This window comes from Diabrotica virgifera, chromosome 2 (genome assembly GCF_917563875.1).
Source record: "Diabrotica virgifera virgifera chromosome 2, PGI_DIABVI_V3a".
In the NCBI taxonomy this organism is placed as follows: domain Eukaryota; kingdom Metazoa; phylum Arthropoda; class Insecta; order Coleoptera; family Chrysomelidae; genus Diabrotica; species Diabrotica virgifera.
The window spans coordinates 9058955-9078106 of NC_065444.1; the positions used below are offsets into that span (position 1 = coordinate 9058955).

The following is a 19152-nucleotide window of genomic DNA, read 5'->3' on the forward strand; positions in this document are numbered from 1 at the left end:
AAGAGTTTAATTATGGTTTATTTTAGATTAAAACCTGAATAATAAAATAAATCCGTCAACAATGTCAACATAACCTCAAAATGTGACATCTGTCAGAAGTACGCTTAATCAAATATAATTGTAATTAAATATTTGATAATGATCATTTTTGATTAGCGTTTGAATAACTGGACCGTAATGTATATTAAGTAATGTATATATATATATCTCTCTCTCTCTCTCTCTTTCTCTCTCTCTCTCTCTCTCTCTCTGTCTCTCTCTCTCTCTCCTGTCGTTTACCCATTACTTCATGATTTCTTCCAATATTCCTAACAATGTTTCTCCATTGGTTTTTATCTTCAGCTGCTCTAAGAGCTTCGCAGAATGAGTTTCCAGCTGAATACTTTATTTGGTCAGACCATCTAGTTGGTGATCGTCCTCTTGATCTTCTCCCCGGAACGTTTTCAGAAACAATTAATCTCTCCAAACTGTCGTCACCTCTGCGAACCACGTGACCAAAGAATTGCAGAATTCGTTGCAGACATATTGTGGACAGCCTTTTTTTAATATTGAGTTGGTTTAGAATGGAAATGTTCGTCCTATGAGCTGTCCAAGGTATGCACAGCATTCTTCTCCAGCACCACATCTCAAAGGCATCAATTCTTTGGCGCTCGCATGCGCGAAGAGTCCAAGTCTCTGCTCCGTATAGAAATATTGAGAATACAAGGGCATTCACCAGTCTCATCTTGATATTTTGAGAGATAGATCTGTCTTTCCAAACTTTAGTTAGGCGAATCATCGCATTTTTTGCCATACCAATACGTCTCCGAACTTCTGCTTCACAGTTACCATCGTTAGTTATACTAGAACTGAGATAGCCAAAGGTGTTTACTATCTGGTATTCCTGTAATATGTGAGTCAGTTGAATAGAGTCAAATCTGTCGACCACCATTATTTTTGTCTTAGCTTTATTGATTTTCAGACCAACTCTATTGCTTTCGTACTCAACTCTTCGCAGAAGATCAAACATTTCTTGCTCATTTGCTGCAATAGGTGTAGTGTCATCGGCAAATCTTAAATTGGAGATTTTCCTACCAGCTACTGTTACTCCACCGGCCCATCCTTCTAAAACCATCCTCATGACATGTTCACCATAAATGTTAAATAAGTCAGGTGACAACACGCATCCTTGTCTAACACCTCTCTTGGTCTTGAATTGGTTTAAGAACTTCTGATATAGTTGTACTGTCGCTATATTAGACTAGTACAGATTTTTAATAAGTGTCACCAGGTGCATTGGTACGCCCATTTCTATTAAAATTGATCACAGATTTATCCAGCTTACACAATCAAATGCTTTTTGGAAGTCAACGAAGCATATAATCATAGGTACTTGAAATTCTCTAGACTTTTCAATGAGTTGTCTCAGGTTCAGGATTTGTTCCTTGTACCTTTACCCTTTAGAAACCCCGCTTGTTCCTGAGGTATTTGGTAATGTAGATAGGTTTTTAATCTATTTTTGATGATATGCAACAAGATTTTACTTGCATGTGTTATTAGTGACAGTGTGCGGTAGTTTTCACATCTGGTAGTAGTTCCTAGTAATGTATATTTAACGTATATTAAATTTTTAATCAGGTAAGTCTAAATAAGTATAAGGTTTCATCTGATTTAGGTGCCGTGTTTGTATTCAGACGTTAGCAGTCATCGTGTTTATAATTTTCTGAAACCCTTCTCTATCGGCTGCTGCCGATACGGTTCTTCTTCTAGTTCTTCTACTGTGGTTGTTAATGTCCATGTCTTACAACTATATAACTAAGTGGTTGCCAACCACTTAGTCTTTGAAAGTTAATTTTATGGCCTCACCGATAACTTGCTTTACTGACAAGATTTTCTAACGTCTTGAAACATTTCCTGCAAGAACGTCTGTATCGTCAGTTTATCTGATATTGTTGATTATTTCTCAGCCTAGTCTTACTGCGACTTGTCTGTCATCCAAAAACTACCTAAAGATTTCTTCAGAGTATAGATTAAACAAACTGGGTTACAAAACACAACCCTGTCGTACTTCACATTTGATGGGTTATTGGATTGTAATATAAGTATTTTAGCAGTCTTATATTGCAGGGGTTTAGTCCTACTGCTCGCAGACAATTGAAGTATTTCGTGTTTTACTCGTTCGAACGTCTTCTCGAAGTCCAATAAACAAATATAAACGTTCTTTGGAAATTCACAACTTTTTTGTAAGAGAATCCTAATAGAAAATAGTGCCTCTCTAGTTCCTAGACCAATTCTAAGTCCAAATTGCTTATTACCCATTCTACTTTCGCATACATTGAATACACTCTTATATTTGATATTTTGTCCACCCGTTAAATTTCTAAAATTCTTCTGTCCATATCTCGAATGTAGAATATCAGTTAAGGTGCAATACTCTATTGCTTATAACAATATGGAGAATATTATAGGATCGTAACATTCTGAATTTTAATTTCAAATCCAAATTTTGTTTTAAATAATTTTGATGAAAGCTGCTACGGCTTTTACAATTCTTCATTTCGATTCCTGAGAATGAACCCACTGTTCATTCATTACTGTAACCAGATATGTGTATGTTGACACTCGTTCTACCATTTTCTCATTGATGGTAAATTGTTCTTCAATCCTTGTTTGCCAATTATCATGACTTTTGTTTTTTTAGCATTCATTTCTAGATCATATTACTTACTAAACAATCCTATTTTTCACTTAGAATACGGAGCGCAATCCAGCACTCTGAATAGACGATTTTCGACTCTTATTGGAGTCTCATCGGAGAGACGTAGGCCTACTGCTCCATACTCTAAGTGACCAACAACGAAAGTTTATCCCCCACACCGCAACTGACGTGAATGGATTAGGTGACTAGCGTCATCTGGCAATTGAAAGGTAAAGTTTTCAATCCTAATAGCGTTATATAAGTATCTCAGTGAAAATAATAGTTATTTCTTTCCTGAAATTCTCTTCGAAGAATTTGATGATCTCTGGCTAAACTTCATCTGGACCACAAGCTTTTCCATCTTTAAGGAATTTTATTGCTGCTTTTAAATTTGCAATATTGCAAATTTGATACATTATATTTGGAACATAGTTAATTGACGTAAACTATAATTAATATTAATACCATGTTACCCTTTGACAGACCCATTAGAGTATATAGATATTAATTACCACTTACCTTTATAATTAAACTCATGCCGGCGACTCCGGTGATTTTATGCATGTCTCTGATATAAGGCAGGCCATACACGTTTACTCGAGCGCTATGAGAGATTTTCCCAACTGTATTGTGAGCTGTACATGTATATTCTCCTCCGTCCTCGGCTTTAATGTTGGTGATGTTGACGTGGCTGATGACGTCGTCTTGAATGGTTACGTATTGGCCTGCAATATTAAAGCAAAAGGGTTTTATTTAAATTATTTGAAATGTGGATAACTAGACATATTAGACCAGACTAGATTAGACATATTATTATAACAAGAAGATCAGTAGGCATGGAACAAATGAGGGTCGAAGGCAATGTAGAGGGCAAAATATTTAGAGAAAGATCTCCAGCATGATGGCCGGACCAAATAAAGGACATGTTTGTTTACTCATTTTCTGTTTACTCACAGGACAGAGATAACTGAACAGAAATAGTCAAACAAATTACATGACTCCACTACATTCTTATGGAGGAGAAAAGTTAGAGGAAGAGGAGGAGGGAGCACAACGAGTATACATTAACTACTTCTTTTTCTTTTTCTGCCAATCTCCGCTAAGGAGGTTGGGAATCATCATAGCTATTTTAATTTTTGAGGCAGTAGCTCTAAATAGTTATTTTCAGCAGCATCCAACCCATTCTCTCAGCTCCTTCTGCCATTAAATTCGTCTTCTTCCGATGCTTCCTCTGCCATCTATCTTTTCTTTCATTACGAGTCGCAGGATGCAGGATGCTATACTTCTCGCCCCGCATCATATATCCGAGATACTATAGCATTCTTTCTTTAACTTTAAGTTCAACTTCCTTCTTTTACCTATTCTTTTTAGTACTTCGTTGTTCGTAACTCTATCTACCCAGGAAACCCTCATAATTCTTCTATAGGTCCACATTTCAAAGGCGTTAAGTCGTCTCATTGTCTCTACATTTAACGTCCATGATTCCACTCCATAGTACAGTACACTGTATACGTAACATTTTGTTAGGCGTACTTTAAAAGCTAATGTTAGATCTTTGCTACATAGGATCTTTTTCATTTTCATAAAATTAGAACGTGCTTTTTTGATTCTGACATTGATTTAGTCATTATTTTCTGTTATAAGTGTTCCTAGGTAAGTGTACTTTTTTACTCTTTCGATCTGCTGGCCCTCTACTATCAAGATTTCGGTAGTATTATGGTTGTTTTTACTAATTTTCATAAACTTCGTCTTTTTGATATTGAGAGAGAGTCCGTACTCCCTACTACACCTTACTATTTTTCTCATGAGTCTTTGCAGGTCTTGTAAACTACCGGCTATTATTACTGTATCATCTGCATATCTAATGTTGTTATCTAAGACTCCATTTACTCTTATGCCGACTGTTTCATCTTTCAGAGTTTCTCGTATTACCTCTTCAGAATAAGCGTTATATAATAGAGGTGATAGTATGCAGCCTTGACGGATTCCTCTCTTTATTTCCATTTCTTCAGATGTTTCTTTTTCAATTCTTACTATTGCTCGCTGATTGTAATAGAGGTGTGTTATTAGTCTTAAATCTCTTTCATCTAGGTTTTTAGTTTTCAGAATTTCCATGAGTCGATCATGTTTTACTTTATCAAACGCTTTATTGTAGTCTATAAAACAGACGTAAAGGTGACGGTTAACATCCAAACATCTCTGTGTCAGCACGTTGAAGGAGAATAATTCCTCTCTGGTACCCATACCATTGCGGAACCCATATTGAGTGTCACTAATATCCAGCTCCAGGTTAGAGTGTATTCTGGCGTGGATAATTTTCAGCAGAATTTTCAAGATATGTGACATTAAGCATATGGTTCGGTAGTCACTGCAATCTTTGGCACATTAGTTACAACATGCTACAACTATTTGTTTGTTACTTTCCTATTGCATTACATCGTTTTAATCAAAGATAACAAAGGCGAGGCAAATGGTTGAAGAAATGGCACAAGCTTCATCAGCAGTAGGTCTCCGAATAGACGTAAGCAAAATTCAAATAATGACAAATTTAGTGCTTGCAGAAAACATCATAATAGACGACGCCGACATAACAGAAACACATAATGTGTATAAGTTCCTTGGACACGAGATACAAATTGGACAGAATACCCAAACGCACGAGATACAGCGGAGAATAGGTTTGGGCTGGGCCGCGTTGGGTAAGCTACATCAAATATGTAAAAATGATATGCCCATATATCTGAAGAGAAAATTGTATGAACAATGCGTATTGTCGGTGATAACATACGGAGCAGAGACACTAACAATGACAGTGAGAGTGACTCAGAGGGGCATAGAGAGAGCCATGCTAAGAATCACAAGGAGTGACACAATACCAAATAATACATCGGGCAAAGAACAAGAATCAAAGACATAGTACAATATGTAGCTAAAAATAAATGGATGTCAAACGAAATGGCACGCCATGTGGCAAGGACACCGAACCACAGGTGGACTAGAAGATTATTGGAATGGGTGGATAGTGGGTGGACAAACTAAGCAGAGGTCGAACACCAACGCGCTAGAGTGACGACGTAAAGAGAACTACCGGGAACTGGATGATGATAGCTCAAGTTAGGGAGACGTGGAGAAACTTGGAGGAGGCATATGTTCAACAGTGGACTGTAACGGCTAGATGATGACACTCATATTTCCGGGCATTTTTTGTTAATGGTTTGTTAAGTATTGGCCGACCGCGCAAAAGATGGAGTGACAACCTTCCAAAGAGGTATCAGTCCGACAATGAACAAGCAGAGTTACTTATACAGTGTGTTTCAACGAAAATTTGCCCCTTCCCCCCAGAAACTCAGAAACCAAGAGCTTCTTCAAAATTTCCATGCAAAATGTATACCCTCAAATGTAACCCCCTACTGCCCCGCATCAACCCTCACTTTTTTAAATAGCAAGTGTGGTCGAGTGCACATCATTTGGAAGGTAATTTTTTCTCTACACCACACTATATTTTTTTTACGTAATAAGTTTAAAGATAGTTTTGAACTTAACAAATTTCTTATAAATTAGTTAAATCCAAAATTGTCTTTAAAGTTATTCAGAAAATTTAAAAAAATTAGAGTCCTGTACAAAAAAAAAAATACCTTTCAAATAATGTGCAACTCGACTACACTTACAATTAAAAAATCTGGGAGCAGTAGGGGGTTACATTTGTCAAATGAATTTTGCATGACAATAATTCGTCCCTCTTCCAATACAAATTGACGTGTTTTTTTTTTAAATTGTGAAGAAACTCTTGGTTTCTGAATTTCTGGGGAGGGGATCAAATTTTCGTTGGAACACACTGTGTAGAGGAAAAAGAAGAAGAAATTTGTTAATAAGTCCCAAATATTGCTATTAATACCAACAAAATGTCGAAAAAGTAGCTGAAAAAAGTCCTGGATTAAAGGAATTGGAAGAACGACGAACGAAAAAGTATAAACACACAAGAAGCGAATACACATAGGTCACTAATCTAAAAAATGACATAATGACATATTTTAATGCGCTGGTTCGTCTAACTATCTGTTTGACTAGTTTTATTAGGTATATTAACACAGTTTAGGACAGTCAATGAGGATATGTGACTCCGAATTCCATCCTACTATATCGATTTACGTGATATTTTCACAGTAAGTAGGAAATAGCCCAAAAAACAAAGTCTACCCTATGCCGATGTGTACTTTTGTCTTGGGGCGGTTCCCACCCCTTCTCGGGGTGGAACATTTTTTGCTTAAATAACTGCGGAAGTTACTAGAGAACCTAATACTAAGCAAAAACTGTTCTATAATTTTTTTTCGAAAACTCAATACTTTTTGAGTTATTCCTGGTTGAAAATTGGCCATTTTCATTGAAACATAACACCTTTTCAAACGGTTTTTTGCGAATACCTTATAAACTATGCATCTACTTAAAAAACTATATAAAACATTTTTGTAGCTTATAAAATAACAAAGAGATTCTTTCCTTTATGAATCTTCTAGTTATAACACAAAAAGAGATATTATGGTAGGTAAAAAGAGTTTGTTTGGTGCATGCTCAAATCAGTGTATTTAACTTGAAATAACAGAGAAACGGTCGATTTTAGGTGTATAATGCCATCAATAACTTTTGTTGTACTTGAAAAGACCTATAAATTAAGAAATATTAAATGTCGATTACATTCAAACTATTCGAGATAAGCTGTAAAAAATTTGACGACTAAAGTATTTTAAGAAAAAAATGAGAAGTATATTTAACCCCTCATCCATAAGAATTTAAATGCATCGTTTTTCTTCTACAATACATTTTACTATAGTGTTCTTTTTATGTTTAAAAAGTTGGGCGGGTTTAACATGAATGGTTTTGAAAAAATAAGATCAAATTATTGAGCGCATTTTTAAATTTTCTTAAAAATCTTCCTATTTCTCCATGTAACTCGAAAATGATGTCATGAAAAGAGACTCCAAAAAAAGATGCCGTACAAAAATGTAGGTTTCTTCTAGATAAACATTTTGATTTGATTTTTTATAACAGTATCTCTTATCATCTTCAAGATACATGGACAAAAAGGAAGATTTTTAAGAAAATTTAAATATGCGCTCTATAATTTGAAAACCATTCATTTTAAACCCGCTCAACTTTTTGAACATAAAAATAACACTGTAGTAAAATGTATTGTAGAAGGAAAACGATGCATTTAAATTCTTGTGGTTGAGGGGTTAAATATACTTCTCAATTTTTTTCTTAAAATTCGTTAGTCATCAATTTTTTGCAGCATACCTCGCTTAGTTTGAATGTAATCGACATTTAATATTGTATATTATAGCACAATAAAAGGTATTGGTACCATTATACACCTAAAATCGACCGTTTCTCTGTTATTTCAAGTTGAATACACTGATTTGAGCATGCACCAAAAAAACAAACTCTTTTTACCTACCATATCTCTTTTTGTATTATAGCTAGAAGATTGAAGAAGGAACAAATCTCTTTGATTTTTTATGGGCTACAAAAATGTTTTATATAATTTTTTTAGTTAGATGCATTGTTTTTAAGGTATTCGCAAAAAACCGTTTGAAAAGGTGTTATATTTAAATGAAAATGGCCAATTTTTAACCACGAATAACTCAAAAAGTATTGAGTTTTCGAAAAAAAATTATAGAACAGTTTTTGCTTAGAATTAGGTTCTCTAGCAACTTCCGTAGTTGTTTAACCAAAAAATTTTCCACCCCCGAGAAGGGGTGGGAACCGCCCCCCAAGACAAAAGCACACATCGGCATAGGGTAGACTTTGAATAAGGAGATATTTTCAGGCTATTCCTAAAATTTCATTAAAATCCATGCAGTAGGATAGAATTCGGAGGTAATAACCTGTTCTTGCTCTCATTGACTGCCCTATTGTTATACTCCATTGCTTTTCCAATATAATTTTGATAGAGATTAAAGGATCATATTATGTTCTAAAACACATTTTCAACCACAGTTGGTGTTCTAGTTAGATACAAAATTTCCAATATAAACCGGCCAAACGATAAAAGAAAAACACCTGCAAACTCGGTTACAAAACGTCAATAATTTCAGCTCACCTACTAAAAACCTAGGATGATCGGGAATGGGAAATCCGTCCAGAGTCCAAGTAAACTGTGGCGGTGGATTTCCCGTTGCCACACACTTCAAAGAAACCGTCGGGCCCGGTTGAAGTGTTTGCTCCGAAAACCAGTACATCAGTTCAGGACCGGCGTCGCCCATGTCGAGTTCGGCGATGGCTTGAGATTGGTCCCAGTTATTGCTCACGATGCATTGGAACATGCCTCTGTCCTCTTTGGTGAGAGCCTTTAAGGTCAGGCGAGGTGGTTCGGCTGTTACTTCCATGCGGTTGTCTTGGGCGATTGGTTTTCCTGGATTTAAAGGATGAATATTTTATCTTATTTATAATTTTATTTTATGATGCGTTAAATAAATACACTTCTGGTCAAACAAATCGAGACACTTGCATTTTGTATGTCTTTTAAATTTTGTCAGTGTATAGTGGTTTTAATGGACAGGAAGTCAACATTAACTATAAAAAATGTTCATTTATAACAATAGAAGCGGTTTTTTAATGTTTTTAAATGATCGCGTTACCATAAATTTTTTTTTGACATTTAGCAAAAAATGTTACTTTATCTTGTTTACTAACAACATTTTTTGCATTTTACGACATTTACGATACGTTTCACGTTCAGTCTTATAAATTCAGATCACTGTTTATTAGTGTTTTTAAATCGTGTTACTATAGACCAGTAAGGATGTGTTTTTAGGTGGATGTGAGAGGTGGCATTCAGACTTTTGCGGATAAAGTTAGGTGATAACTTCGTTAATATTAATTGATTTATGCTCCTTCTCAAATATGCCCGGAACATTAATAAAACAAATAAAATATTTAAAAATTTCAAAAACTTTCGTTTTTTTTCTACTTATTTTGCTTATAACTTAAAAACTATTCATTTTAGAACAAAATTCTATAGGAATAAAACAAAGATAATTAAATTTTCTATCAGATGCGATTGGTTAAAAATGTCTTAATTTATCACCCTTGCTTTAAAATAGCAATAAATATAAAATAAGGGGGCAAAACAAGCCTGTCCTTATTCAATGATTTTCCATCACTTAGGTTACACTTGGAACCTTCCTAATTCGCTTAAAAAAATTTTTGTAATGTGCTAAATAGGCTATTGATTATATTCAAAATAAGATAGCTAAAAGGAACTACAACGTTAACGGGGTTTTATTATTTCATATGGTCAATGCACATCTATATATGAAAAAACCGCAAAGTGCTACCATTTAAAGGGGTGCGTTTTTGAGAAATGGGTCAATTAGTCCCTGGGCACAGGTTACATTAGGGTGAGTTCTATGCACTTTTGGTACAAACATATCTACATAAAAATTGTTCCTGGTTAAATTTCCTATCTAAATATCACTTTTAAAAGTCAATGATACTTTTTTTTACAAAAATATTTTCAAAAGAAAAAGCACAAAGAAACCCAAAAGAAAGAACTTTTGTTTTTTGTCCCATAACTTTTGTCCACGGGGATATAGGTATAGACATTGCTTCATAGAAAAAAAACTTACATATTTTTTCTTTAAAATGATGTTTGGTATAGGTCATTAGGATTTACAGTTTTCGAAATAGGATTTTTCAAAGTTCGCCACTTACAGCAATTTTGTGCAATTTTCCTTGTTATTTCGCAAAGATTGGTCTGTAACTTTTTTCTACGTAACTTTAGGTATATGCAATGGTACACGTAATAGAAATAGACATCAATTACCTTTAAAATGGTCTACTGTATAACGTTGTACGACTTTTTTTAAAAAGATTATGGTTTTTCAAAATTTTATACTTTTAACGATTTATTTAATATAATATAAAAATAAAATAATATTAATATATAATATATTAAATATTATATAATATTATATAATATATTATATAATATTATATATTATATAATACCTAATATAAAAAAATATTATTTTTGACATTTTTTACGATTATTTTTGAATAAGATATTATTTTTCAAAATGTAATAAGTACTTGCAACGATTTTTGATTTTAGGATTATTTTTTAAATTTCTCATTATAACTTTTTTTTCTTGTACACGAATATACTATATATTGCTCAATAAAGAGGGACTTTCTGTTCTTTAAAATGGTGTATTATCTATATTTAAATAATGGAAACCGAGTGATTCTTTGATATTTTTTACCTGTATTATTTAAAATGATTTCTTTTACAACAATTACATAAACATTGGTCTTAGAAAACATCACTTTAATTAAAATTATTTAAACGTTGACATTTAAAAAATTTTCAAAATCAAAATCAATTTCTTTTTAGCATTAGCTTCAATATCTTCCTCTGACACTTCAGTTATCTTTAAGTTCCCACAATTAGTAACCATGCACATGCACCCTTTGCAGAATATTGAACAACTAATTCCTATCTTCCTACAACCGCAGTTTTTTGTACATCCTTTGGTACATTTACATGCAATTTTTTCAAGCAAAGCTTGTGGTGCAGGAGCTTTGACAGTAAATATTGGAATTGATCTATATTTTGAAGTTTGCCCGGCCGAGTCAAGTGGATCCAAAGTATTACCTATGAAAAATAAGATTCAGTCATAACACACAATCACATAAAAAGTTGTAATGAGAAATTTACAAAATAATCCTAAAATCAAAAATCGTTGCAAGTACTTATTACATTTTGAAAAAGCATATTTTATTCAAAAATAATCCTAATTTTTATAATATACCATTTTAAAGTAAACAGAATTAGCTTTCTTTTTTATTATATAATATATATACCTGAATATAGAAAAAAAAGTTATAATGGGAAATTTAAAAAATAGTCGTAAAAAATATAAAAACTTGTTAAAAGTATAAAATCTTAAAAAAGCGATAACCTCTTTAAAAGAAGTCGTACAACAGTATACAGTAGAACATTTTAAAGGTAATTGATTTCTATTCTTCTTACATGTACGATTGCATATGCCTAAAGTTACGTAGAAAAAAGTTATAGAACAATATTTGCAAAATAAGAAGGAAAATTGCCCAAAATTGCTGTGAGGGGCGAACTTCGAAAAATCATATTTCGAAAACTGTAAATCCTAATGACCTCTACTGAACACCATTTTAAAGAGAAAATATGTAAGTTTTTTTTCTGTAAAGCAATATCTATACCTATATCCCCGTGGACGAAAGTTATGGGACAAAAAACAAAATTTCTTTCTTTTCGGTTTCTTTGTGCTTTTTCTTTTGAATATATTTATGTAGAAAAAGGTATCTTTGACTTTAAAAAGTTATATTTAGATAGGAAATTTAACCTGGAACAATTTTTATGTAGACGTGTTTGTACCAAAAGTGCATAGAACTCACCCTAATCTAACCTGTGCCCAGGGACTAATCCACCCATTTCTCTAAAACGCACCCCTTTAAATGGTAGCACTCCGCGGTTTTTTCATATGTAGAGATTTATTGACTATATAAAATAATAAAAACCCGTTAACGTTGTAGTTCCTTTCTATAGTACATAATCAATAGCCTAAAAACCGTACACCAAATTTCATTAAAATTGACTTTCTAGATTTTGCATAATAATTTTGCAATCTAAACTTTTTTAAAAAAATTAAAGTTTTTAAAAACTTGCACAACAAAAACTAGAACATACAAAGATTTAAGGATTATTTAAGCAGCCTCAGCAATGTTTTAAAGTTTTAAACAATTTTTTGGCTTATAAACAAATTAGTGCTGTGGCCAGGAGAGGGTGCTACGGGCTCCTTTATTTAGATGGACTTACCCAAGTTTTTTTATGTATTTTGACCCGTAGGACACGAATTTTTTGGGTAACAGTTGATCCGGATGTCGATAAGATTGTTATAAACAAAGAACTTAAGGAATTACATGACATCGATTTTTCGCAAAATAAAACATTTTTTTGTATTTCTTGGGCAATTCTAAGCAAAAAATGTTCTTACAAGTTTTTTCGTAGGATGCAGTTTTCGAGATAAACGCGGTGGAACTTTAAAAAAATCGAGAAATTGCAATTTTTGAACGCGAATAACGTTTGATTAAAAAATAAAATAGCAATTCTGCTGACAGCATTTGAAAATTTAAGTCAAATTATACCGGTTTTAATTATTTGCATTGCTAAAAATTAATTTTTTTATTATTAAACAAAGCTATTTGTTTATAAGCCAAAAAATTGTTTATAAATTTAAAACATTGCTGGGGCCCCTTAAATAATCCGATTTTAATTCTGTAAAGTGTATTAGATAGGTAGAGCACCTCTTTATATGTAAAAAAATTAGCCAACAACTAAATGGTCTACTTTTTGTTCAGAAAGATTTTAAAAAATTGGAACTTTTTAAAAACATTTAGATTGCAAATTTATTATGCAAAATTTATTATTTCGATTTTAATGAAATTTGGTACACGATTTAAGTATGTTACAAATAATTTCCTAAGCGAATTACTAAGGTTCTAAGTGCCACCAAACTGTTTAAAAAATATTGAATAACAACAGACCTATTTTGCCCCCTTATTTTGTATTTTTCTATATTGCAGAAAAGGTAATACCTTAAGACATTTTTTACCAGTCTTATATCATACAGAATTCAATTATCTTTATTTTATTTCTCTACGACTTTGTTCCAAAACGAATCGTTTTATAGTTGTAAGCAAAGATAGCAGAAAAATATCAATGTTTTTCGAAATTTTTAAATATTTTAATTTTTTTATTAATGTTACGGGCATATTTGAGAAGGAGCATAAGTCAATTATTATTACTGAAGGTGTTACCTAACTTTATCTGCAAAAATCCAAATGCCACCTTTCACATCCAAAAATAGACGTTTTATCGCAGATCCTTACTGGTCTACTATGACTCACGAAAATATTGCAAAAGTTGTGGCAGTACATGAAGATGGTCGCAGTATTTTTATATTGCAAGTCCTTTGAATATTGTCGAAAGTATCGTCCATTATGCTCTAAAGTATCGTCAGACTGGAGAATACACTAGAAGACCAGGATAAGGCAGAAAACGTTTTTTAAAAATTTTCGTATTACGAAACTGCTCTTTAACCTCAAATGTTCTCGCTAGTCGTTCGTTGGAAGGTCGAGGAACTCATATTTCTGCATGAACTGTAAGAAGAGTCCTGCATGAAGTGGTTTACGTTCTCATAAGCCAGTAGCATGCCCTAAATTATGTAACAGGAGCTCATCGAGATAACAAGATGAGATTAACGAATAATCACAGATAGTGGACTGTTCAGTAATGGAGTGTTGTAATGTTTTCTGATGAGTTCCTTTTTTGCTTACGATCTCCAGATGGACGCGTAAGTGTCTGGAGGAGACCCGGAGAACGATTTGCTCCTTGTTTTATTTCATCCACCGACTACTACCCTTTGGTGGCAGACGTGTTGTGGTATGGGGGTACTTCTTTCAACGGACGGACGTACTAAATTAATTTTCATCGAACATGGAACTCTAACAGCAGATATATACATACGACAGACTCAGAAGGACAATGTTCTCTTCTAAGTCGCTTTCGATGGGGATAATTTCTTATTTATGCAGGTTAATGCACATTGCATTGCACATCCACATAAAGGGCGAATCGCCATGGGCCACTTAAATACTGTCGGAATTCCCGTTTGGGTTGGCCCGCTTGTTGTCCAGACATGAATTCATTAGAACATTTATGGGACATTTTAGGGAAAAAGATTAAAAAGAGAAACGAGGCAAGAGCTGAAAATAACGTTGAATGAAAAATGGAAACATATACCGCCAGAATAGATTCAGCAACGTATTACAAGTATGACTAGGCATATTGGAATCATCAGCAGATGAGACAATACCCGATAATAAACTTAATGGTAGGGGAGCCAACGCGGGGATTTTTGCATTTACTCGAGCGTGTCAGATTATCAAATCTATCCTTAGAAAAACTCGAAATCGTCAGATTAAGATAAGGTAAGTTAAGTACATGCAAAACAGTGTATATTTAAAAAATCTGACGATTTGCGTAGGGTGAAAGGAAATGGGCGAGTCACAAAGTTTTACAAAAAAGAGCGAATATTTCGCGAAATGAACATCAGATCAAAAAATTACCAAATATACGTATTCAATATTTTTGAAAAATGTATCAAATGACACCACACAAGGCCCCCCGCGGAGGTAGGGTGGGGGTTACTTTTACCAATTTTATTGCAGATTTGGATTCTTTACGTAAAAATAAACAACTTCTATTCGAGACATTTTTTCGAATTATGGATAGATGGCTCTATAATCGGAAAAAACTATTGTTGGAAATGAAAAATTAAATTAAAATATGGAAAGTCTCCCACTTTATGGAAAATTGTTTTAGGACCTACTCTGCACAACCCAATACGCTCAGGTTCCCATAACGCTCGAGTAACTGCAAATTTAGCATACTTTCCTCCCCTACTATAAAGAACAGCCAACTCTGTGTAATGAAAACTTTATTTACCCGTTTGTTTAATTTTTTGAAAAATATTATTTTTTTGGCGATACTTATTACTTTCCTTTGGTTTACTTTGGTTTTTTTGCCTTTTAATATCATTAATTTTTGAGTGTTTTAAATGAACGATTTTTCTATTATTAATGTCTACTTCTTCCTTATTTAAACCACTAAATACTTACAGAATTAAAAGGAGACATAGAAAATGCAAGTGACCGGATTTTTGACCAAGAGTATATAAATAGCATATTGAATAAATTTCAAATGAATAAATATTATGAATAATATTATCGATAATCTTGATTTCAGCTAATGGTCTTACCGTTATGCAGCCAACTAATCTGCGAAATGGGATATCCATTAACAATGCATTGAAAGTTGGCATCCTTCCCAACATCAACAACTTGTACTTGAGGTTGGACGTGGGCTGATAATTGAGCAGTTACTTCCAAAGTTACTCGGACGCTCTCTTCCCCCGCTGAATTGTTCGCGAAGCAAATGTAAACACCCCTATCTTCGAGTCTGACCTGTAATAAAAAACAAACGGTTAAGGTGATACAGTAGCAATCAACAGGTAGCAAAAATGCGTTCCAAGATTGCGGCTGTAATTTTGAATATTTTTTCGAGATATTTGGCACACGTATTCGTTATATATGTAATAAAGAATGGTGGTACAGAGCCCAATTTGAAAGATATATTACTATGTGGAGATTACTCTGTAATTAAATACAATATTAAAAAAACGAGCCTATACCGCCATTAAGAAGAACAAAAAAATACACTTTCTTCAAATAAACTTTTTTATCCGATGCCTAGATTTTGTGTCATTTTGGAACTACTAAAATTTTTTATTTCATTAGTAGTTCCAAAATGACACAAAATCTAGGCATCGGATAAAAAAGTTTATTTGAAGAAAGTGTATTTTTTTGTTCTTTTTAATGGCGGTACAGGCTCGTTTTTTTAATATTATATTTAATTACAGAGTAATTTCCACATATTAATATATTTTTCAAATTGGGCTCTGTACCGCCATTCTTTATTATATTACGAATACGTGTGCCAAATATCTCGAAAAAATATTCAAAATTACAGCCGCAATCTTGGAATGCGTTTTAGCTACCTGTTGATCGCTACTGTTTCCTCTTAAGATAAAATTACATCATTTTATAAATAGACTACTTCTACAAAGAACTTACATTGAAGTAAAAAACTTCGGTTTGTATAATGGTAGATAATTTTTATTAAAAAAAAACTTAAAAAAAGTCATCTAAATGGATTATAAAAACATCAGAACGTTTTCGATCTAGTCAGATCATCTTCAGTGACATTCTGTCTAATAATTATTGAAACTCGCTCACTAGTTGATATATAGCCTTCAAAATTACATAATTAGTTCTTAAATTGTACTATTGCAGTAGGACACAATGTCGATGTTAATAGATTTTGATATTAATAGTCAAAAGCAGAATGGCTTTCCTGCTCGAAAAAACTGAAAGGATACTTGTCAAGATGAGTGACACATACCGAACTTCTACACTGTTTTACTTTTCCTTGATGTTTATTGTATACTTCCGAAAAACGAAGATTATAATTTAAAATATTCAAAAAGTAAAGAAAAAGTTTATTTTTGATGATTAAATTGAACTTGATAAGATCAAGTAGGAATTAAACATTTTACACTTACAGAATATTCAACATATGTCTGGTTTTTTCCCAAATTGAGATAGAATCCATAAAAAAATTCTTAAAAAAATTTAAGATGTTTAAAAATAATTAAAGAAAGATAGTTATTTAAGCGTTACGACTAATAGGCGTTAAGATACATAGCTAATGCCTTTATGACATGATGCATGATTGTTCTATAGCATTCAATTCTATTCATTCCTACACTCCCCTGTAGGGTCTAGGACGTTTCATCGCCGCCAGTTCATCGCCGCCGTTTCGATGCCGCCATTTCATCGCCGGCCGATTAATCGCCAATCAGTTAATCGCTATCTGATATATTTCCGAATTTTCGACAGTTACATTTATTATTTATTTCTAGTATAAATTAGGAATTCTAGGAAATACGAGATATGACCATTCCCGTTGCCAGACAGGACTTTAGACTTTTAAACTTTTATAATATACAATATATTACAATGATTATTTCATTCATAGGAGATTCTGACCAATAGAAAGCTACAGAAATCTGAATTAACTCGATAATTTTTGATAATTGCCCGTCGTTAAGTATATTACGTCAGATGCCCTTCGTTGCTACGAAAAATACATTCAGTGACATTAATGACAATTAATGTTTTAAAAATTATAAAAGTGATAACTTTCAATCGTCAAATATTTATAAAAACTTTGTGTTTAATTGTACTAATTTGTACTTACATAAATAAATTACAATAAAATTTTGGTTTTGAACAGCTTTATTCATGAAATAGTCGCAACAAATTGCACTCGAACTCTAAAATTAATATAGAATTTTTGCCCTCGTGACACTTTGACATAATTTCACTCGCCTTTGGCTCGTGAAATTAAAACTGTCAAAGTGTCACTCGGGAAAAATTCGATAATTTTAGAGCTCTTGTGCAATTACTACATCTTTTAAATTTCACGGTCAACATTTCCAACCAAGAGAAACTGTTTCTTAAATTCGAAAAGAACCCAAAATTTCTGTAAGTACAAAAATTTAGGGGAAGTAGAACAGTAAATATAATAATATTTTTTATCTTTTTAATTGTCATAAGTTTTGAACTGAATTTAACTTCGTGTCGTGTCATCTCCCATAATACAAAATCAACTGACTAACTGGCGATGAAACGGACGGCGATGAACCGGCGGCGATGAAACCTCCCATTCCGTCCCTGTACGTGACACCTCCCTGTATGTTAAGACGTTTAGGCACTATTAGCTCCCTTTTTACAGCCTACTGTATTTGATGACGTAATTCTACTCTTTATCCCCTCCTCTTTCCAACAACGTCTCATACGTCTTCAAAATCCACAAAAAGCGTCAAAAAGGACTCTATATTTTGGTGGAGGTGCACATATTAATTCTTAGGGGTGCATCCACCAAAGAGCAGTTTTCGTCCCATAGCCCTTAGAATAGGCTGGAACTCACACTGAGTTGTAAAGCGAGACTGATGATGTATAGCCATAATTATAGATATAATATATCTGGTTAAAAAATGTGTTTGACGTAAATTTTCTTTTACAATATTCTTTTATTCGAAAATAATGTTCTTTTATTCGAAATGTTAAAGTTTAGCACAATTACGAATTTGGCTTTGTAGATCCATGAAGAGAGCAGAATGATCTGATGAGTGGTCAACAAAAAGGAGAAAATTGGAGGTAGGTATGTGATATTCCTTTTACTATAGCGAAATTATTATGATCAGGAATTTTTTGTCTATCGGTGGACCAATAAGTCAGATTATCCAGTAGAGAGAATTATAACTTTGATATTCGAGGAGTTTTTAAAAATTGTTTATTTTCAAAATATAAATTTACAACTATTTTCAAAATACGAAACAACAGAAGTGTTACGGACAAACTTACAATATGATAATAGCTTAACAAAAGTTGAACAAAAGTTATATAGTATGATATAATTGATCCAAATAGTGGCATAACCCAGACATCCAAAGTGAAAGTTATCCTCCACCACCAAATTGTTCTATATGGTCCACATAATGTTAAGAAAAAAGTAACACCATTTTGAGCGCCGGGTTTGGGAGGGGGAGGGGAGAGAAATCGGTAAATTCGTAGTTTTTTAGGTTTTTCGTCAATATTCCTAAAACTATGCGGTTTAGCATGAACATTCTTCTACACAAAAATGTTTTACATTAAATTTGCAATAAAAAAGGTCCTATGCATAATCCTTCTAAAATGAACGGTTCCAAAGTTACGGAGGTAGTATGGTATAATTGGTCCAAAAAAGGCCTAAC

The 19152-nt window shown here is 33.1% G+C and overlaps 1 protein-coding gene across 1 annotated transcript in view; it reads right to left on the bottom strand.

Annotated features, from left to right (window-relative positions):
• Positions 1 to 19152, bottom strand: part of LOC114328633 (cell adhesion molecule Dscam2) — a 384871-nt gene that overhangs the window by 114562 nt on the left and 251157 nt on the right. Inside the window, exons 6-8 of the mRNA XM_050644410.1 lie at positions 15535 to 15739; positions 8775 to 9086; positions 3197 to 3402 (exon numbers count right to left, since the gene is read on the bottom strand). Coding sequence (XP_050500367.1) covers positions 3197 to 3402; positions 8775 to 9086; positions 15535 to 15739 — 723 coding nt within the window. The remainder of the gene's footprint in view (positions 1 to 3196; positions 3403 to 8774; positions 9087 to 15534; positions 15740 to 19152) is intronic.